Source organism: Bombina bombina, chromosome 4 (assembly GCF_027579735.1).
Source record: "Bombina bombina isolate aBomBom1 chromosome 4, aBomBom1.pri, whole genome shotgun sequence".
Lineage (NCBI taxonomy): Eukaryota > Metazoa > Chordata > Amphibia > Anura > Bombinatoridae > Bombina > Bombina bombina.
Genome location: NC_069502.1, coordinates 233,469,301 through 233,492,132, shown reverse-complemented (window position 1 = coordinate 233,492,132; position 22,832 = coordinate 233,469,301). Strand labels below are relative to the sequence as shown.

The following is a 22,832-nucleotide window of genomic DNA, read 5'->3' as shown; positions in this document are numbered from 1 at the left end:
TTTCTCTTGCGGTGTATCCAGTCCACGGATTCATCCTTACTTGTGGGATATTCTCATTCCCTACAGGAAGTAGCAAAGAGAGCACACAGCAAAGCTGTCCATATAGCTCCCCATCTGGCTCCGCCCCCCAGTCATTCGACCGACGGTTAGGAGAAAAAGGAGAAACCATAGGGTGCAGTGGTGACTGTAGTTTAAACAAGAAATTTTAACCCGACTTAATTGCCAGGGCGGGCCGTGGACTGGATACACCGCAAGATAAAGTAATTTATCAGGTAAGCATAAATTCTGTTTTCTCTTGCAAGGTGTATCCAGTCCACAGATTCATCCTTACTTGTGGGATACCAATACCAAAGCTTTAGGACACGGATGAAGGGAGGGAACAAGACAGGTAACCTAAACGGAAGGCACCACTGCTTGCAAAACCTTTCTCCCAAAAATAGCCTCCGAAGAAGTATCGAATTTGTAAAATTTGGCAAAAGTATGCAGTGAAGACCAAGTCGCTGCCTTACAAATCTGTTCAACAGAAGCCTCATTCTTGAAGGCCCAAGTGGAAGCCACAGCTCTGGTGGAATGAACTGTAGTTCGTTCAGGAGGCTGCTGCCCAGCAGTCTCATAAGCCAATCGGATGATGCTTTTCAACCAGAAGGAAAGAGAGGTAGCCGTCGTTTTTTAACCTCTCCTCTTACCAGAATAGACAACAAACAAAGATGATGTTTGTCTGAAATCCTTAGTTGCTTGTAAATAGAAATTCAAAGCACGAACCACATCAAGATTGTGTAAAAGTCGTTCCTTCTTAGAAGCTGGATTAGGACACAGAGAAGGAACAATGATTTCCTGGTTAATGTTCTTATTAGAAACAACTTTAGGAAGAAAACCAGGTTTGGTACGCAAAACTACCTTATCTGCATGGAACACCAGGGTGAATTACACTGCAAAGCAGACAATTCTGAAACTCTTCGAGCAGAAGATATAGCTACCAAAAACAAAACTTTCCAAGATAATAACTTAATATCTATGGAATGTAAAGGTTCAAACGGAACCCCTTGAAGAACTGAAAGAACTAAATTTAGACTCCATGGAGGAGCCACAGGTTTATAGACAGGCTTGATTCTGACTAACGCCTGTGCAAACGCTTGAACATCTGGTACTTCTGCCAGACGCTTGTGTAAAAGGATAGACAGAGCGGATATCTGCCCCTTTAAGGAACTAGCTGATAAACCTTTCTCCAATCCTTCTTGGAGAAAAGACAATATCCTTGGAATCTTAATCTTACTCCAAGAGTAACCCTTGGATTCACAACAACAAAGATATTTCCGCCATATCTTATGGTAAATTTTCCTGGTGACAGGTTTTCTAGCTTGGATCAGAGTATCTATGACGGATTCAGAGAACCCACGCTTGGATAGAATTAAGCATTCAATCTCCAAGAAGTCAGCTGCAGAGAAACTAGATCTGGATGCTTGAATGGACCCTGTATTAGAAGATCCTGCCTCATTGGCAGTGTCCATGGTGGGACAGATGACATGTCCACTAGGTCTGAATACCAAGTCCTGCGTGGCCACGTAGGCGCTATCAGAATTACCGAGGCCTTCTCCTGTTTGATTCTGGCTACCAGCCGAGGGAGAAGGGGAAACGGTGGAAAGACATAGGCCAGATTGAAGGACCAAGCCGCTAATAGAGCATCTATCAATGCCGCCTTGGGGTCCCTGGACCTGGAACCGTAAAGAGGAAGTTTGGTGTTCTGACGGGACGCCATCAGATCTGAGTCAGCTGAGCAAATACCTCTGGGTGGAGTTCCAACTCCCCCGGGTGAAAAGTCTGACGACTTAGGAAATCCGCTTCCCAGTTGTCTACTCCTGGGATGTGAATTGCAAATAGATGGCAAGAGTGATCCTCCACCCACCTGATTATCTTGGTTACTTCCTTCATCGCTAAGGAACTCTTTGTTCCTCCCTGATTTATGTATGCTACAGTCGTGATGTTGTCCGACTGAAATCTGATGAATTTGGCCGCCGCTAGCGGAGGCCATGCCTGGAGCGTGTTGAATATCGCTCTCAGTTCCAAAATGTTTATCGGGAGAAGAGACTCTTCCCGAGACCTTAGGCCCTGAGCTTTCAGGGAGCCCCAGACCGCGCCCCAGCCTAACAGACTGGCGTCGGTCGTTACAATGATCCACTCCGGTCTGCGGAAGCACATTCCCTGCGACAGGTGATCCTGAGACATCCACCAGAGAAGAGAATCTCTGGTTTTCTGGTCCAGTTGTATTTGAGGAGGCAAATCTGCATAATCTCCATTCCACTGTTTGAGCATGCACAGTTGCAGTGGTCTTAGGTGTATTCGAGCAAAAGGGACTACGTCCATTGCCGCTACCATTAATCCGATTACCTTCATGCACTGAGCTACAGATGGCCGAGAAATGGAATGAAGAACTCGGCAAGTGGTTAAAAGCTTTAATTTTCTGACCTCCGTCAGAAATATTTTCATTTCTACCGAGTCTATAAATGTTCCCAGGAAGGGAACCCTTGTGAGCGGGGACAGAGAACTTTTTCGGTGTTCACCTTCCACCCGTGAGACCTTAGAAAGGCCAGAACAATATCCGTATGAGCCTTGGCTCTGGGAAAAGACGACGCCTGTATTAAGATGTCGTCCAGATAGGGTGCTACTGCAATGCCCCGCGGTCTTAGTACTGCTAGAAGGGACCCTAGCACCTTTGTGAAAATTCTGGGAGCGGTGGCCAACCCGAAGGGAAGGGCCACAAACTGGTAATGCTTGTCCAGAAAAGTGAATCTTAGGAACTGATGGTGATCTTTGTGGATAGGAATATGAAGGTACGCATCCTTTAGATCCACGATAGTCATATATTGACCTTCCTGGATCATCGGTAAGATTGTCCGAATGGTCTCCATCTTTAAAGATGGAACTCTGAGGAATTTGTTTAGAATTTTTAGATCCAGGATTGGTCTGAAAGTTCCTTCCATTTTGGGAACCACAAACAGGTTTGAGTAAAAACCCAGTCCTTGTTCTGCAATTGGAACTGGATATATCACTCCCATCTTGAGTAGATCTTCTACACAGCGTAAGAACGCCTCTTTCTTTGTCTGGTCTGTAGACAGACGAAAAATGTGGAACCTTCCCCTTGGAGGAGAGTCCTTTAATTCTAGAAGATATCCCCTAGCAACTATCTCTAATGCCCAGTGATCGGGAACATCTCTTCCCAAGCCTGAGCAAAGAGAGAGAGTCTGCCCCCTACCGGTCCCGGATCGGGGGCTACCCCTTCATGCGGTTTTAGTAGCAGCTGCAGGCTTCTTGGCCTGTTTACCCTTGTTCCAGCCCTGCAAAGGCTTCCAGGTTGCCTTGGGCTGTGAAGTGTTACCCTCTTGCTTTGCGGTAGCAGAGGCTGAAGCAGGAACGCTACTGAAGTTGCGAAAGGAAACTTAGCCTTGTTTTTAGCCTTAAAAGGCCTATCTTGCGGGAGGGCATGGCCCTTTCCCCCACTGATATGCGAAATAATCTCTTTCAACTCGGGCCCGAAAAGGGTCTTTCCCTTGAAAGGAATATTCAGTAATTTTGTAGACGACACGTTGGCCGACCATGATTTAAGCCAAAGCGCTCTGCGCGCCATGATGGCAAAACCAGAATTTTTCGCCGCTAACTTAGCTAATTGCAAAGCGGCATCTGTGATAAAAGAATTAGCCAGCTTTAGAGCCTTAATTCTATCCATAATTTCGTCATATGAGGTCTCCGTCTGGAGCGACTCCTCCAGCGCCTCAAACCAGAAAGCCGCTGCAGTAGTTACAGGAATAATGCAGGCAATAGGTTGGAGAAGGAAACCTTGTTGAACAAATATTTTCTTTAGTAAACCTAATTTTTTATCCATAGGATCTTTCAAAGCACAACTGTCTTCAATTGGTATGGTTGTGCGCTTGGCTAGTGTTGAAACTGCCCCCTCTACCTTAGGGACCGTCTGCCACGCGTCCCGCCTGGGATCAGTTATGGGGAACATTTTCTTAAAGATAGGTGGAGGAACAAAAGGTACACCTGGTCTTTCCCACTCCCTAGCAAATATATCCGCTACCCTCTTAGGGATCAGAAACGCATCAGTGTATACAGGGACTTCTAGATATTTGTCCATTTTACACAATTTCTCTGGGACCACCATAGGGGGTCACAATCATCCAGAGTTGATAAGATCCCTAAGTAGTACGCGGAGGTGTTCCAATTTAAATTTAAATGCTAGTGAATCTGATTCTGCCCACTGAGAAACTTTTCCTGAGTCAGAAATATCTCCCTCAGACATAACATCCCTCGCCCCTACTTCAGAGTGTTGTGAGGGTACATCAGATAAGCCTCCCAAAGCTTCCGACTGCTCCTCATCTGTTCTCAAAACAGAGCTATCGCGCTTTTTAGGGAAAACTGGCAGTTTGGATAGAAAGGCCGCAAGGGAATTATCCATGACTGCCGCCAGTTGTTGCAATGTAATAGGTGCTAATGCACTAGAGGTACTAGGTATCGCTTGAGCGGGCGTAACTGGTGATGACACATGGGGAGAGGAAGGCGGACTATCCTCATTACCTTAAGTCAAAGAATCATCTAGGGCTATATTTTTAAGTGACACAATATGATCTTTAAAGTGTATAGACACATTAGTGCACTTCGGACACATTTTGAGTGGGGGTTCCACCATGGCTTCTGAACACATAGAGCAAGGCTTTTCCTTAGTGTCAGACATGTTTAACAGATTGGTATTATACACAAGCAGGCTTGGAAAACACTTTATGTAATAAAAAATACAATTTGCAATAAATGGTACTGTGCCTTTAAGATAATAAAAGCGCACACAATTTTACAAAACGGTGAAAAATGAACCAAATCTCTTGAAATTACAGTATGTGCCTAATGCTTCGATATGATTGCACAGCAAGTTTCAGCCTGATTAACCCTTTAATGCCCAAACCGGAGTAGCCTAAAGCAAACAACCAGTTAATAAACTACAGCACCTTGCCACAGCAGCCTGCTGTGGCCCTACCTTCCCTTAAGGATTGAATTTGAGAAAAGCAAGCCTCCTGAAGTCCTCAAGCAGTCTCTGGACCCATGTGAAGCAGCATGCAGGGAAATCTTGTCAGAATAAACTGCGCAACTGAGGCGCAAAATTAGGCCCCTCCCACTCCACAGCTGTGGGGCCTTCAGAACCCAATTTAGGTGACTAAAAATAATGCCATGTGGAATAAAACCACAATAAACACATCAAAAGTGCTTAAAAGTGTCAATAGAGAGTATTTTTCTAAACAAAATAATCGATTGCCCTGCTAAAGTGATAACCAGTCTATTGAGCCCACTTAAATAAGCCTCTAGTTCTATACTAAGTTTCAGAACATGGCTTACCCTTCCCACATGGGGAATCTTGTCAGTCTTCTAGCATTATCTTGTCTTGACTAGAAAAAATATGACTGAAACATACCTCAAAGCAGTTAAGCCTGCAAACTGTTCCCCCCAACTGAAGTTTTCTGGTACTCCTCAGTCCAGTGTGGGAACAGCAATGGATTTTAGTTACAACATGCTAAAATCATTTTCCTCTCAGCAGAATTATTCATCATATTTCTGCCAGAGAGTAAATAGCACAAACCGGTACTATTTAAAAATAACAAACTTTTGATTGAAGATATAAAAACTTCAAATCTAACACCACATTCACTTTACCCTCCCGTGGAGATGCTACTTGTTAGAGCGGCAAAGAGAATGACTGGGGGGCGGAGCCAGAGAGGGAGCTATATGGACAGCTTTGCTGTGTGCTCTCTTTGCCACTTCCTGTAGGGAATGAGAATATCCCACAAGGATGAATCCGTGGACTGGATACACCTTGCAAGAGAAAACAGCTATGTTTGCCAGTTGTATAAACTAGCGCTGGTAATTGTCACAGCAAAAGTGTGTAAGGGTTACTCAGGCCTAGCCCTTGAGGGAGTTGTATATAATGGGTGTAGAAGCACTTTGGTTCAGCTGGCTCGTATATACTAATATTATAGTTTTGTTACAAAGAACAAATTATCAAGCTACAGTATAGGAGGTTCTTCCCATCCCAAGTGAGCAAAAAGGAAAAATACATCAGTTTCTATACCCACATCACCGTTATTGTAGGCTAAAGTACAGAGTGTACATTTGATGACATCATAGAAGCTTTTTTGGGAAAGGGAGAGGTCTCTTCCATAGAGCGAGAGCTTAATATGTATAATAGCGTATAATCTTAAGCATGTATAATTATAGGCACTGGGACTACATAGCCAATAGTAAAAAAAAAAAAAAAAAAAAAAAAAGCATATAAGAAGTATATCTGAGTTTAATACATAATCCTTGAGCTACTTTAGGAGGAGAGACTCGCACGGGAGAGAAGAAGAAATGCATAGCAATCAGTAAACATACAGGCACGTACATATATACAGAGCATCAATTCTGCTATTGCAACTAACATGTGAACCATATATAGAAAGCATGTGACTCTTAAAATGTATACCGACTGTTACTGTCATATTATACTGACTCCATGCATAGGTTCTACATGTCTTTAATAAACTGCAAATCTATTAGTTAAAGCATGCAAGGTGTGCATCAGAGTCGAATATGTAACCCTTAAGCTACTGTAAGAGGAGAGACTCATATAGGAGATAAGTGAGAGTGCATAGTAATTATTAAACATATGGGTTTGTGCATATATACAGAGCATCTATTCTGCCATTGAGACAAACATGTGGGACATATATAACACGCATATGATTTGAAAAATGCACAAAAACTGAACCTGTCTTTCACCTCTGACTATACAATAAATATACACTTGCCTAAGCTAATCTATGAGCTAATGTAATTTTTGAAAACGTTAGAACCTGTTCTATAAGGGATGGTCACTCCTAACATCAATAAAACAAAGGTCCAGGTTTGAGTCAGAAGTTCATCCCAACCTTAGGCTATGAGACTAAAACATATCAAAAGAGCAGATAATATTCTCAATGAGTCTTTAAATTGGGCTTATAACCCCAGTCCCTGAGTGGTTTACGATATAATGCACTTTGAGGCAGGGTATTCAAGAGAACTACAGCAGTCTGCTTGAGAGTCAAGATCCTGCATTCACTGCTATATAAAGAGAGGGGCTAGGGGTCTAACCCACTCCGGTCTTCCACAGGAGCCGTTTCAATAATTGGAGTGTGTCCATACTATCGGTAATATATATAAGGTGCTCTTTTAGACAGACCATATCTCCCTTATTATGCATTGCTCCGGCTATGCTGATGTGGGGAGAGCTGTCTTTAGGCTGCTGCGGCTGATGTGTCAGGGATCCCTGAAGAGGCGCGGTGATGGTTCCTCCCTTGATGTAGGAAAGGCTTACAGTTTGCTGTCGCAACGCTGATTCTGAGTCCAGGTCTAGAGCCTGAGTAGGTGCCAAGTGTTTCGCTATTTCTAGCACTGTCCATTCTGGTTCTTTTGCAGGCTCAGTCTCTCCGTGGTGTATGAGTTGCTGGCTAGTTAAGTCATGTAAGGAGATGTCTCCGGTATGTGGCAAAGGGTCTGCTATGTTGATAGGTGTATCCTCGGCCAGCACTGCAGCGCAAGGAGCGCCAATCGCATCTTTCAAAGTATCTACTAGTTCAGCATGGTGTAGATCGAGCCGATCACATAATGCTGCCAAAAGGGAAGCTATCAACTCCATGGAGACACCGTTATGAATGAAGTGAGACAGGGAGTGGTTCAAAGTGGATGTCTAGTAACCCCAGCTATTTACCGCAGCTTTCATTTTGTAGAGCATATCAAAGTAGGTCTGAGGGGTTGAGACTGCTTTCACTTAGTTAGCAGGCCGGTAGTGTTCTCTTTTGATGCGCGGGTGTGGAAGATGGCGTCTCGCCAAAACTTTAAATCTCTTAAGGTGCTTGGCCAAACAGCCCTCTTATGTGGAGAATATAATGGGCGTAATAAGGGTTTATGCTGGGATCGGCACCCAGGATACCCGGTACAGAAGGGGAGCGGTGAGTTACTCACATAGATCCTTAGACTCGATCTGTTGCAGTCCGTCTGTTAGCCTTTTCATCAGTGACCATCAGGTGCTTCCTAGTCTGTGTCTTGCTTTTCTTGAGAGGACCAGGCTCCGGAGCGGGTCTCCAGGTAGCAATGCAGGTCTCTAGTGAAGGTTGTAAACAGCTCGGAGTATCATGCGCTCTTACGTGCCGGGATACAAGGCCTCAAGTTGTTTTAGACTGTTCGCTGCTCCCAATCTGTCACAAACTCAGGGATAAAGACTGCTGCAAGCGTAGAGGTGTTCTATTACTGAGAGTACCTGTGCTTGAGGATCTATTTTGCCCTCTTTTTCCTACAAATTAATATAAATGTATGTTAGAAGTGAGGAGCTTCTCGTGAACACGTCTGTTCTGCTTGGTTGTTGCCTCACCCCCGTAATTTGCCTTTTTATTAAACATCTGCTTAATGGTCCTTTCAGTTTCTGTAAACCTACTTTAAGGAAAAGTGTACTAACCCCAATTTATATTTAACATACATTTAAATACCAGGAATCTTATACTTCTAAGGCAAATGTTTTGTCAGGTCTGGAAATGTTTGCCTTATAGTCTTGTTTTAAAGGGACATATAACAATTTACATGCAATGCAAAAGCTTTGCTTAAACAAACATTTTCTTAGCATTTAGAATTGTCATTATTGAAGAGACAGTGTACTCCGGTAGGTATCAAATAGGAGTTTAACTGTATTTAAAGCTGATGTAGGACCACCCTTCAAAAATCTCTCTCCCCATTCCCTTATGGGGTTGTTGATTTCTTCTGATGCCACTTGTTTAAATCACTTTTCTGTATCCATTACTGCAGTATTCAAATTTTCAGTATAGGTAGTGGTTTCAACAGGAAAATCTGTTTGTTTTTTTCAGATCACAAAAACATAATTTATGTAAGAACTTACCTGATAAATTCATTTCTTTCATATTAGCAAGAGTCCATGAGCTAGTGACGTATGGGATATACATTCCTACCAGGAGGGGCAAAGTTTCCAAACCTCAAAATGCCAATAAATACACCCCTCACCACACCCACAATTCAGTTTAACGAATAGCCAAGAAGTGGGGTGATAAGAAAGGAGCGAAAGCATCAAACAAGGAATTGGAATAATTGTGCTTTATACAAAAAAATAACCACCACAAAAAACAGAATTTATGTTTACCTGATAAATTTCTTTCTCCAACGGTGTGTCCGGTCCACGGCGTCATCCTTACTTGTGGGATATTCTCTTCCCCAACAGGAAATGGCAAAGAGCCCAGCAAAGCTGGTCACATGATCCCTCCTAGGCTCCGCCTACCCCAGTCATTCGACCGACGTTAAGGAGGAATATTTGCATAGGAGAAACCATATGGTACCGTGGTGACTGTAGTTAAAGAAAATAAAATATCAGACCTGATTAAAAAAACCAGGGCGGGCCGTGGACCGGACACACCGTTGGAGAAAGAAATTTATCAGGTAAACATAAATTCTGTTTTCTCCAACATAGGTGTGTCCGGTCCACGGCGTCATCCTTACTTGTGGGAACCAATACCAAAGCCTTAGGACACGGATGAAGGGAGGGAGCAAATCAGGTCACCTAAATGGAAGGCACCACGGCTTGCAAAACCTTTCTCCCAAAAATAGCCTCAGAAGAAGCAAAAGTATCAAACTTGTAAAATTTGGTAAAAGTGTGCAGTGAAGACCAAGTCGCTGCCCTACATATCTGATCAACAGAAGCCTCGTTCTTGAAGGCCCATGTGGAAGCCACAGCCCTAGTGGAATGAGCTGTGATTCTTTCGGGAGGCTGCCGTCCGGCAGTCTCGTAAGCCAATCTGATGATGCTTTTAATCCAAAAAGAGAGAGAGGTAGAAGTTGCTTTTTGACCTCTCCTTTTACCTGAATAAACAACAAACAAGGAAGATGTTTGTCTAAAATCCTTTGTAGCATCTAAATAGAATTTTAGAGCGCGAACAACATCCAAATTGTGCAACAAACGTTCCTTCTTTGAAACTGGTTTTGGACACAGAGAAGGTACGATAATCTCCTGGTTAATGTTTTTGTTAGAAACAACTTTTGGAAGAAAACCAGGTTTAGTACGTAAAACCACCTTATCTGCATGGAACACCAGATAAGGAGGAGAACACTGCAGAGCAGATAATTCTGAGACTCTTCTAGCAGAAGAAATCGCAACTAAAAACAAAACTTTCCAAGATAATAACTTAATATCAACGGAATGTAAGGGTTCAAACGGAACCCCCTGAAGAACTGAAAGAACTAAATTGAGACTCCAAGGGGGAGTCAAAGGTTTGTAAACAGGCTTGATTCTAACCAGAGCCTGAACAAAGGCTTGAACATCTGGCACAGCTGCCAGCTTTTTGTGAAGTAATACCGACAAGGCAGAAATCTGTCCCTTCAGGGAACTTGCAGATAATCCTTTTTCCAATCCTTCTTGAAGGAAGGATAGAATCCTAGGAATCTTAACCTTGTCCCAAGGGAATCCTTTAGATTCACACCAACAGATATATTTTTTCCAAATTTTGTGGTAAATCTTTCTAGTCACAGGCTTTCTGGCCTGAACAAGAGTATCGATCACAGAATCTGAGAATCCTCGCTTCGATAAAATCAAGCGTTCAATCTCCAAGCAGTCAGCTGGAGTGAAACCAGATTCGGATGTTCGAACGGACCCTGAACAAGAAGGTCTCGTCTCAAAGGTAGCTTCCAAGGTGGAGCCGATGACATATTCACCAGATCTGCATACCAAGTCCTGCGTGGCCACGCAGGAGCTATCAAGATCACCGACGCCCTCTCCTGCTTGATCCTGGCTATCAGCCTGGGAATGAGAGGAAATGGCGGGAACACATAAGCTAGATTGAAGGTCCAAGGTGCTACTAGTGCATCCACTAGAGCCGCCTTGGGATCCCTGGATCTGGCCCCGTAGCAAGGAACTTTGAAGTTCTGACGAGAGGCCATCAGATCCATGTCTGGAATGCCCCACAGGTGAGTGACTTGGGCAAAGATTTCCGGATGGAGTTCCCACTCCCCCGGATGCAATGTCTGACGACTCAGAAAATCCGCTTCCCAATTTTCCACTCCTGGGATGTGGATAGCAGACAGGTGGCAGGAGTGAGACTCCGCCCAAAGAATAATTTTGGTTACTTCTTCCATCGCTAGGGAACTCCTTGTTCCCCCCTGATGGTTGATGTACGCAACAGTCGTCATGTTGTCTGATTGAAACCGTATGAACCTGGTCCTCGCAAGCTGGGGCCAGGCCTGGAGAGCATTGAATATCGCTCTCAGTTCCAGAATATTTATCGGTAGAAGAGATTCTTCCCGAGACCAAAGACCCTGAGCTTTCAGGGATCCCCAGACCGCGCCCCAGCCTATCAGACTGGCGTCGGTCGTGACAATGACCCACTCTGGTCTGTGGAACATCATCCCTTGAGACAGATTGTCCAGGGACAGCCACCAACGGAGTGAGTCTCTGGTCCTCTGATTTACTTGTATCTTCGGAGACAAGTCTGTATAGTCCCCATTCCACTGACTGAGCATGCACAGTTGTAATGGTCTTAGATGAATGCGCGCAAAAGGAACTATGTCCATCGCCGCCACCATCAACCCGATCACTTCCATGCACTGAGCTATGGAAGGAAGAGGAACGGAATGAAGTATCCGACAAGAGTCCAGAAGCTTTGTTTTTCTGGCTTCTGTTAGAAAGATCCTCATTTGCAAGGAGTCTATAATTGTTCCCAAGAAGGGAACCCTTGTTGACGGGGATAGAGAACTCTTTTCCACGTTCACTTTCCAGCCGTGAGATCTGAGAAAGGCCAGGACAATGTCCGTGTGAGCCTTTGCTTGAGGAAGGGACGACGCTTGAATCAAAATGTCGTCCAGGTAAGGTACTACTGCAATGCCCCTTGGTCTTAGCACCGCTAGAAGGGACCCTAGTACCTTTGTGAAAATCCTTGGAGCAGTGGCTAATCCGAAAGGAAGCGCCACGAACTGGTAATGTTTGTCCAGAAATGCAAACCTTAGGAACCGATGATGTTCCTTGTGGATAGGAATATGTAGATACGCATCCTTTAAATCCACCGTGGTCATGAATTGACCTTCCTGGATGGAAGGAAGGATAGTTCGAATGGTTTCCATCTTGAACGATGGGACCTTGAGAAATTTGTTTAAGATCTTGAGATCTAGGATTGGTCTGAACGTTCCCTCTTTTTTGGGAACTATGAACAGATTGGAGTAGAACCCCATCCCTTGTTCTCTTAATGGAACAGGATGAATCACTCCCATTTTTAACAGGTCTTCTACACAATGTAAGAACGCCTGTCTTTTTATGTGGTCTGAAGACAACTGCGACCTGTGGAACCTCCCCCTTGGGGGAAGTCCCTTGAATTCCAGAAGATAACCCTGGGAGACTATTTCTAGCGCCCAAGGATCCAGAACATCTCTTGCCCAAGCCTGAGCGAAGAGAGAGAGTCTGCCCCCCACCAGATCCGGTCCCGGATCGGGGGCCAATATTTCATGCTGTCTTGGTAGCAGTGGCAGGTTTCTTGGCCTGCTTTCCCTTGTTCCAGCCTTGCATTGGTCTCCAAGCTGGCTTGGCCTGAGCAGTATTACCCTCTTGCTTAGAGGACGTAGCACCTTGGGCTGGTCCGTTTTTACGAAAGGGACGAAAATTAGGTCTATTTTTTGCCTTGAAAGGCCGATCCTGAGGAAGGGCGTGGCCCTTACCCCCAGTGATATCAGAGATAATCTCTTTCAAGTCAGGACCAAACAACGTTTTCCCCTTGAAAGGAATGTTTAGTAGCTTGTTCTTGGAAGACGCATCAGCCGACCAAGATTTCAACCAAAGCGCTCTGCGCGCCACAATAGCAAACCCAGAGTTCTTAGCCGCTAACTTAGCCAATTGCAAAGAGGCGTCTAGAGTGAAAGAATTAGCCAATTTGAGAGCATTGATTCTGTCCATAATCTCCTCATAAGGAGGAGAGTCACTATCGAGCACCTTAAGCAGTTCATCAAACCAGAAATATGCGGCAGTAGTGACAGGGACAATGCATGAAATGGGTTGTAGAAGGTAACCCTGCTGAACAAACATCTTTTTAAGCAAACCTTCTAATTTTTTATCCATAGGATCTTTGAAAGCACAACTATCCTCTATGGGAATAGTGGTGCGTTTGTTTAAAGTAGAAACCGCTCCCTCGACCTTGGGGACTGACTGCCATAAGTCCTTTCTGGGGTCGACCATAGGAAACAATTTTTTAAATATGGGGGGAGGGACGAAAGGAATACCGGGCCTTTCCCATTCTTTATTAACAATGTCCGCCACCCGCTTGGGTATAGGAAAAGCTTCTGGGAGCCCCGGCACCTCTAGGAACTTGTCCATTTTACATAGTTTCTCTGGGATGACTAAATTTTCACAATCATCCAGAGTGGATAATACCTCCTTAAGCAAAATGCGGAGATGTTCCAATTTAAATTTAAATGTAATCACATCAGATTCAGCCTGCTGAGAAATGTTCCCTAAATCAGTAATTTCTCCCTCAGACAAAACCTCCCTGGCCCCCTCAGATTGGGTTAGGGGCCCTTCAGAGATATTAATATCAGCGTCGTCATGCTCTTCAGTAACTAAAACAGAGCAGCCACGCTTACGCTGACAAGGGTTCATTTTGGCTAAAATGTTTTTGACAGAATTATCCATTACAGCCGTTAATTGTTGCATAGTAAGGAGTATTGGCGCGCTAGATGTACTAGGGGCCTCCTGAGTGGGCAAGACTCGTGTAGACGAAGGAGGGAATGATGCAGTACCATGCTTACTCCCCTCACTTGAGGAATCATCTTGGGCATCATTGTCATTATCACATAAATCACATTTATTTAAATGAATAGGAATTCTGGCTTCCCCACATTCAGAACACAGTCTATCTGGTAGTTCAGACATGTTAAACAGGCATAAACTTGATCAGAAAGTACAAAAAACGTTTTAAAATAAAACCGTTACTGTCACTTTAAATTTTAAACTGAACACACTTTATTACTGCAATTGCGAAAAAACATGAAGGAATTGTTCAAAATTCACCAAATTTTCACCACAGCGTCTTAAAGCCTTGAAAATATTGCACACCAATTTTGGAAGCTTTAACCCTTAAAATAACGGAACCGGAGCCGTTTTAAGCTTTAAACCCCTTTACAGTCCCTGGTATCTGCTTTGCTGAGACCCAACCAAACCCAAAGGGGAATACGATACCAAATGACGCCTTCAGAAGTCTTTTATAAGTATCAGAGCTCCTCTCACATGCGACTGCATGCCATGCCTCTCAAAAACAAGTGCGCAACACCGGCGCGAAAATGAGACTCTGCCTATGCTTTGGGAAAGCCCCTAAAGAATAAGGTGTCTAAAACAGTGCCTGCCGATATTATTATATCAAAATACCCAGATAAAATGATTCCTCAAGGCTAAATATGTGTTAATATCAATCGATTTAGCCCAGAAAAAGTCTACAGTTTAAATAAGCCCTTATGAAGCCCTTATTTACAATCGTAATAAACATGGCTTACCGGATCCCATAGGGAAAATGACAGCTTCCAGCATTACATCGTCTTGTTAGAATGTGTCATACCTCAAGCAGCAAGGGACTGCAAACTGTTCCCCCAACTGAAGTTAATTGCTCTCAACAGTCCTGTGTGGAACAGCCATGGATTTTAGTTACGGTTGCTAAAATCATTTTCCTCATACAAACAGAATTCTTCATCTCTTTTCTGTTTCTGAGTAAATAGTACGTACCAGCACTATTTGAAAATAACAAACTCTTGATTGAATAATGAAAAACTACAGTTAAACACTAAAAAACTCTAAGCCATCTCCGTGGAGATGTTGCCTGTACAACGGCAAAGAGAATGACTGGGGTAGGCGGAGCCTAGGAGGGATCATGTGACCAGCTTTGCTGGGCTCTTTGCCATTTCCTGTTGGGGAAGAGAATATCCCACAAGTAAGGATGACGCCGTGGACCGGACACACCTATGTTGGAGAAAAGGGTGGGCCTCATGGACTCTTGCTAAAATGAAATGAATTTATCAGGTAAGTTCTTACATAAATTATGTTTTCTTTCATGTAATTAGCAAGAGTCCATGAGCTAGTGACGTATGGGATAGCAGATACCCAAGATGTGGAACTTCCACGCAAGTGTAACTAGAGAGGGAGGGATAAAATAAAGACAGCCAATTCTGCTGAAAAAATAATCCACAACCCAAATCAAAAGTTTTAATCTTATAATGAAAAAAAAAACTGAAATTATAAGCAGAAGAATCAAACTGAAACAGCTGCCTGAAGTACTTTTCTACCAAAAACTGCTTCAGAAGAAGAGAAAACATAAAAATGGTAGAATTTAGTAAGCGTATGCAAAGAAGACCAAGTTGCTGCTTTGCAAATCTGATCAACAGAAGCTTCATTCCTAAAAGCCCAGGAAGTAGAAACTGACCTAGTAGAATGAGCCGTAATCCTTTGAGGCGGGGACTTACCCGACTCCACATAAGCATGATGAATCAAAGATTTTAACCAAGACGCCAAAGAAATGGCAGAAGCTTTCTGACCTTTCCTAGAACCAGAAAAGATAACAAATAGACTAGAAGTCTTTCTGAAATCTTTAGTAGCTTCAACATAATATTTCAGCTCTTACTACATCCAAAGAATGTAAAGATCTCTCCAGAGAATTCTTAGGATTAGGACACAATGAAGGGACAACAATTTCTCTACTAATGTTGTTAGAATTCACAACCTTAGGTAAAAATTGAAATGAAGTCCGCAACACCGCCTTATCCTGATGAAAAATCAAAAAAGGAGATTCACAAGAAAGAGCAGATAACTCAGAAACTCTTCTAGCAGAAGAGATGGCCAAAAGGAACAAAACTTTCCAAGAAAGTAATTTAATATCCAGAGAATGCATAGGTTCAAACGGAGGAGCCTGTAAAGCCCTCAGAACCAAATTAAGACTCCAAGGAGGAGAGATTGACTTAATGACAGGTTTGATATGAACCAAAGCCTGTACAAAACAATGAATATCAGGAAGATTAGCAATCTTTCTGTGAAAAAGAACAGAAAGAGCAGAGATTTGTCCTTTCAAAGAACTTGGAGACAAACCTTTATCCAAACCATCCTGAAGAAACTGTGAAATTCTAGGAATTCTAAAAGAATGCCAGGAGAATTTATGAGAACACCACCAAGAAAACATAATTTATGTAAGAACTTACCTGATAAATTAATTTCTTTCATATTAGCATGAGTCCATGAGCTAGTGACGTATGGGATATACATTCCTACCAGGAGGGGCAAAGTTTCCCAAACCTCAAAATGCCTATAAATACACCCCTCACCACACCCACAAATCAGTTTAACGTATAGCCAAGAAGTGGGGTGATAAGAAAAAAAGTGCGAAAGCATAAAAAATAAGGAATTGGAATAATCGTGCTTTATACAAAAAAATCAAAACCACCACAAAAAAAGGGTGGGCCTCATGGACTCTTGCTAATATGAAAGAAATGAATTTATCAGGTAAGTTCTTACATAAATTATGTTTTCTTTCATGTAATTAGCAAGAGTCCATGAGCTAGTGATGTATGGGATATTGACTACCCAAGATGTGGATCTTCCACGCAAGAGTCAATAGAGAGTGAGGGATAAAATAAAGACAGCCAATTCCGCTGAAAATAATCCACACCCAAAATAAAGTTTAAATCTTATAATGCAAAAAACTGAAATTATAAGCAGAAGAATCAAACTGAAACAGCTGCCTGAAGTACTTTTCTACCAAAAACCGCTTCAGAAGAAGAAAACACATAAAAATGGTAGAATTTAGTAAAAGTATGCAAAGAAGACCAAGTTGCTGCTTTGCAAATCTGATCAACCGAAGCTTCATTCCTAAATGCCCAGGAAGTAGAGACTGACCTAGTCGAATGAGCTGTAATCCTTTGAGGCGGAGTTCTACCCGACTCAACATAAGCATGATGAATCAAAGCCTTTAACCAAGATGCCAAAGAAATGGCAGAAGCCTTCTGACCTTTCCTAGAACCAGAAAAGATAACAAATAGACTAGAAGTCTTTCGGAAATTCTTAGTAGCTTCAACATAATATTTCAAAGCTCTAACTACATCCAAAGAATGCAATGATCTCTCCTTAGAATTCTTAGGATTAGGACATAATGAAGGAACCACAATTTCTCTACTAATGTTGTTAGAATTCACAACCTTAGGTAAAAATTTAAAAGAAGTTCGCAACACCGCCTTATCCTGATGAAAAATCAGAAAAGGAGACTCACAAGAAAGAGCAGATAATTCAGAAACTCTTCTAGCAGAAGAGATGGCCAAAAGAAACAAAACTTTCCAAGAAAGTAATTTAATGTCTAATGAATGCATAGGTTCAAACGGAGGAGCTTGAAGAGCCCCCAGAACCAAATTCAAAATCCAAGGAGGAGAAATTGACTTAATGACAGGTTTTATACGAACCAAAGCTTGTACAAAACAATGAATATCAGGAAGATTAGCAATCTTTCTATGAAAAAGAACAGAAAGAGCAGAGATTTCTCCTTTCAAGGAACTTGCAGACAAACCTTTATCCAAACCATCCTGAAGAAACTGTAAAATTCTCGGAATTCTAAAAGAATGCCAGGAAAAGTAATGAGAAAGACACCAAGAAATGTAAGTCTTCCAGACTCTATAATATATCTTCCTAGATACAGATTTACGAGCCTGTAACATAGTATTAATCACAGAGTCAGAGAAACCTCTTTGACTAAGAATCAAGCGTTCAATCTCCATACCTTTAAATTTAAGGATTTGAGATCCTGATGGAAAAAAGGACCTTGCGACAGAAGGTCTGGTCTTAACGGAAGAGTCCACGGTTGGCAAGAGGCCATCCGGACAAGATCCGCATACCAAAACCTGTGAGGCCATGCTGGAGCCACCAGCAGAACAAACAAGCATTCCTTCAGAATCTTGGAGATTAGTTCTTCTTCCAAGAGATATAGGCAGGATGATACTTCCAAGGAAGTGACAATGCATCCACTGCTTCCGCTTGAGGATCCCTGGATCTGGACAGATACCTGGGAAGTTTCTTGTTTAGATGAGAGGCCATCAAATCTATTTCTGGAAGTCCCCACATTTGAACAATCTGAAGAAATACCTCTGGGTGAAGAGACCATTCGCCCGGATGTAACGTTTGGCGACTGAGATAATTCGCTTCCCAATTGTCTATACCTGGGATATGAACCGCAGAAACAAGACAGGAGCTAGATTCCGCCCATACCAGTATTCGAGATACTTCTTTCTTAGCCAGAGGACTGTGATTCCCTCCTTGATGATTGATGTATGCCACAGTTGTGACATTGTCTGTCTGAAAACAAATGAACGATTCTCTCTTTAGAAGAGGCCATGACTGAAGAGCTCTGAAAATTGCACGGAGTTCCAAAATATTGATTGGTAATCTCACCTCCTGAGATTCCCAAACCCCTTGTGCTGTCAGAGACCCCCAAACAGCTCCCCAACCTGTCAGACTTGCATCTGTTGAAATTACAGTCCAGGTCGGAAGAACAAAAGAAGCCCCCTGAACTAAACGATGGTGATCTGTCCACCACGTCAGAGAGTGTCGTACAATCGGTTTTAAAGATATTGAGATATCTTTGTGTAATCCCTGCACCACTGGTTCAGCATACAGAGCTGAAGAGGTCGCATGTGAAAACGAGCAAAGGGGATCGCATCCGATGCAGCAGTCATAAGACCTAGAATTTCCTACCGAAGGGAATGATTGTGATTGAAGGTTTCGACAAGCTGAGATCAATTTTAGACGTCTCTTGTCTGTCAGAGACAGAGTCATGGACACTGAATCTATCTGGAAACCTAAAAAGGTAACCCTTGTTTGAGGAATCAATTAACTTTTCGGTAAATTGATCCTCCTACCATGATCTTGAAGAAACAACACAAGTCGATTCGTATGAGATTCTGCTAAATGTGAAGACTGAGCAAGTACCAAGAGATCATCCAAATAAGGAAATACCACAATACCCAGTTCTCTGATTACAGACAGAAGGGCACCGAGAACCTTTGTAAAAATCCTTGGAGCTGTTGCTAGGCCAAACGGCAGAGCCACAAACTGGTAATGCTTGTCTAGGAAAGAGAATCTCAGAAACTGATAGTGATCTGGATGAATCGGAATATGCAGATATACATCCTGTAAATCTATTGTGGACATATAATGCCCTTGCTGAACAAAAGGCAGAATAGTCCTTACAGTTACCATTTTGAATGTTGGTATCCTTACATAACGATTCAATATTTTTAGATCCAGAACTTGTCTGAAGGAATTCTCCTTCTTTGGTACAATGAAGAGATTTGAATAAAACCCCAGCCCCTGTTCCAGAACTGGAACTGGCATAATTACTCCAGCCAACTTGAAGCCAATTCTGTACCCTTCTGAAACAATGTTTTGAATCCAAAGATTGTGAATTGAATTGATCCAAATTTGTTTGAAAAATCGTAATCTGCCCCCTACCAGCTGGGCTGGAATGAGGGCCGCACCTTCATGTGGACTTGGGAGCTGGCTTTGGTTTTCTAAAAGGCTTGGATTTATTCCAGACTGGAGATGGTTTCCAAACTGATACCGCTCCTGAGGGCGAAGGATCAGGCTTTTGTTCCTTATTGTGACGAAAGGAACGAAAACGATTATTAGACCTAAATTTACCTTTAGATTTTTTATCCTGTGGTAAAAAAGTTCCTTTCCCTCCAGTAACAGTTGAGATAATAGAATCCAACTGAGAACCAAATAATTTATTACCCTGGAAAGAAAGGGAAAGCAAAGTTGACTTAGAAGACATATCAGCATTCCAAGTTTTAAGCCATAAAGCTCTTCTAGCTAAAATAGCTAGAGACATATACCTGACATCAACTCTAATGATATCAAAGATGGCATTACAAATAAAGTTATTAGCATGTTGAAGAAGATTAACAATGCTATGAGAGTTATGATCTGTTACTTGTTGCGCTAAAGCTTCTAACCAAAAAGTTGAAGCTGCAGCAACATCCGCTAAAGATATAGCAGGTCTAAGAAGATTACCTGAACATAAGTAAGCTTTTCTTAGAAAGGATTCAATCTTCCTATCTAAAGGATCTTTAAAGGAAGTACTATCTGCCATAGGAATAGTAGTACGTTTAGCAAGAGTAGAGACAGCCCCATCAACCTTAGGGATTTTGTCCCAAAATTCTAATCTGTCAGATGGCACAGGATATAATTGCTTAAAACGTTTAGAAGGAGTAAATGAATTACCCAAATTATTCCATTCCCTGGAGATTACTTCAGAAATAGCATCAGGGGCAGGAAAAACTTCTGGAATAACTACAGGAGATTTAAAAACCTTATTTAAACGTTTAGATTTAGTATCAAGAGGACCAGAATCCTCTATTTCTAATGCAATTAAGACTTCTTTAAGTAAAGAACGAATAAATTCCATTTTGAATAAATATGAAGATTTATCAGCATCAACCTCTGAGACAGAATCCTCTGAACCAGAGGAACCACTATCAGAATGATGATGTTCATTTAAAAATTCATCTGAAAAATGAGAAGTTTTAAAAGACCTTTTACATTTACTAGAAGGGGGAATAACAGACATAGCCTTCTTAATAGATTTAGAAACAAAATCTCTTATGTTAACAGGAACACTCTGAGTATTAGATGTTGATGGGACCACAACAGGTAATGTAACATTACTAAAGGAAATATTATCTGCATTAACAAGTTTGTCATGACATTCATTACAAACAACAGCTGGAGGAACAGATACCACAAGTTTACAACATATACACTTAACTTTGGTAGATCCAGCACCAGGCAGCGTTTTTCCAGAAGTATCTTCTGACTCAGTGTCAATCTGGGACATCTTGCAATATGTGATAGAAAAAACAACATATAAAGCAAAATTGATCAAATTCCTTAAATGACAGTTTCAGGAATGGGAAAAAATGCCAGTGAACAAGCTTCTAGCAACCAGAAGCAATAAATAATGAGACTTAAATAATGTGGAGACAAAAGTGACGCCCATATTTTTTAGCGCCAAAAAAGACGCCCACATTATTTGGCGCCTAAATGCTTTTGGCGCCAAAAATGACGCCACATCCGGAACGCCGACACTTTTGGCGCAAAAAAAACGTAAAAAATGACGCAACTTCCGGCGACACGTATGACGCCGGAAACAGAAAAAACTTTTTGCGCCAAAAAAGTCAGCGCCAAGAATGACGCAATAAAATGAAGCATTTTCAGCCCCCGCGAGCCTAACAGCCCACAGGAAAAAAGTAAATTTAAAGGTAAGAAAAAAATGATTTATTCATATGCATTATCCCAAATATGAAACTGACTGTCTGAAATAAGGAACGTTGAACATCCTGAGTCAAGGCAAATAAATGTTTGAATACATATATTTAGAACTTTATATAAAAGTGCCCAAGCATAGCTTAGAGTGTCACAGAAAATAAGACTTACTTACCCCAGGACACTCATCTACATGTAGTAGAAAGCCAAACCAGTACTGAAACGAGAATCAGTGGAGGTAATGGTATATATAAGAGTATATCGTCGATCTGAAAAGGGAGGTAAGAGATGAATCTCAACGACCAATAACAGAGAACCTATTAAATAGACCCCGTAGAAGGAGATCATTGAATTCAAATAGGCAATACTCTCCTCACATCCCTCTGACATTCACTGCACGCTGAGAGGAAAACCGGGCTCCAACCTGCTGCGGAGCGCATATCAACGTAGAATCTAGCACAAACTTACTTCACCACCTCCATAGGAGGCAAAGTTTGTAAAACTGATTTGTGGGTGTGGTGAGGGGTGTATTTATAGGCATTTTGAGGTTTGGGAAACTTTGCCCCTCCTGGTAGGAATCTGAGGTCTGGTCTTAACGGAAGTGTCCAAGGTTGGCAACTGGCCATCCGAATGAGATCCGCATACCAAAACCTGTGAGGCCATGCTGGAGCCACCAGCAGTACAAACGAACGTTCCATTAGAATTTTGGAAATCACTTTTGGAAGAACTAGAGGCGGAAAGATATTGAAGCGCATATCAACGTAGAATCTAGCACAAACTTACTTCACCACCTCCATGGGAGGCAAAGTTTGTAAAACTGAATTGTGGGTGTGGTGAGGGGTGTATTTATAGGCATTTTGAGGTTTGGGAAACTTTGCCCCTCCTGGTAGGAATGTATATCCCATATGTCACTAGCTCATGGACTCTTGCTAATTACATGAAATAAATAAAGTTAAAGCAATCATTTGTTAATAATTTAATACACTCCAGCAGGTAATGGACCACTGAAAATATATTCAAAGGGGAGAAAAATTATATTGTACAATATCCCTTAAATATGACAAACTAAAGCTTTAAGAAGGTAACTGTACATACATATCAGACACACTAAGAACATTTGCATTGCTTAATTACCATTTTATCTTGGTTTTCGTTTTAATGCATCTATATGTACTGTAATGCATCTATATGTACTGTAATGCAAACAATGAGGAATTATATTAAGTAACTTACTTGCACCACTTCCTATAGTCCGGTGGAAGAGCTGAGACATTCGAGGTCCAAGTGGTCCAAATAGATGTGGAGGAAGACCCCTGGCTTCCAGCAGAGCTGTGAGGATTATAGTAAAAAAAGTTGTTTGCAAAATTACAAAATGAATTATGTTAAAAAGACTCACAAAAAAGCAGTTTAATCCTCTGATGTTGATTGTTGTCATGTAGTCCCTGAGCACTACTGCAAG

At 42.1% G+C, this 22,832-nt stretch overlaps 1 protein-coding gene across 9 annotated transcripts in view; it reads right to left on the bottom strand.

Annotated features, from left to right (window-relative positions):
• The window catches only part of TRIP12 (thyroid hormone receptor interactor 12), a 1,052,161-nt gene that overhangs the window by 711,580 nt on the left and 317,749 nt on the right, over nucleotides 1-22,832 (bottom strand). For all 9 annotated transcript variants that reach the window (XM_053709826.1, XM_053709829.1, XM_053709830.1 and 6 more), the window contains one exon: nucleotides 22,607-22,702. In XM_053709826.1, coding sequence (XP_053565801.1) covers nucleotides 22,607-22,702 — 96 coding nt within the window. The remainder of the gene's footprint in view (nucleotides 1-22,606; nucleotides 22,703-22,832) is intronic.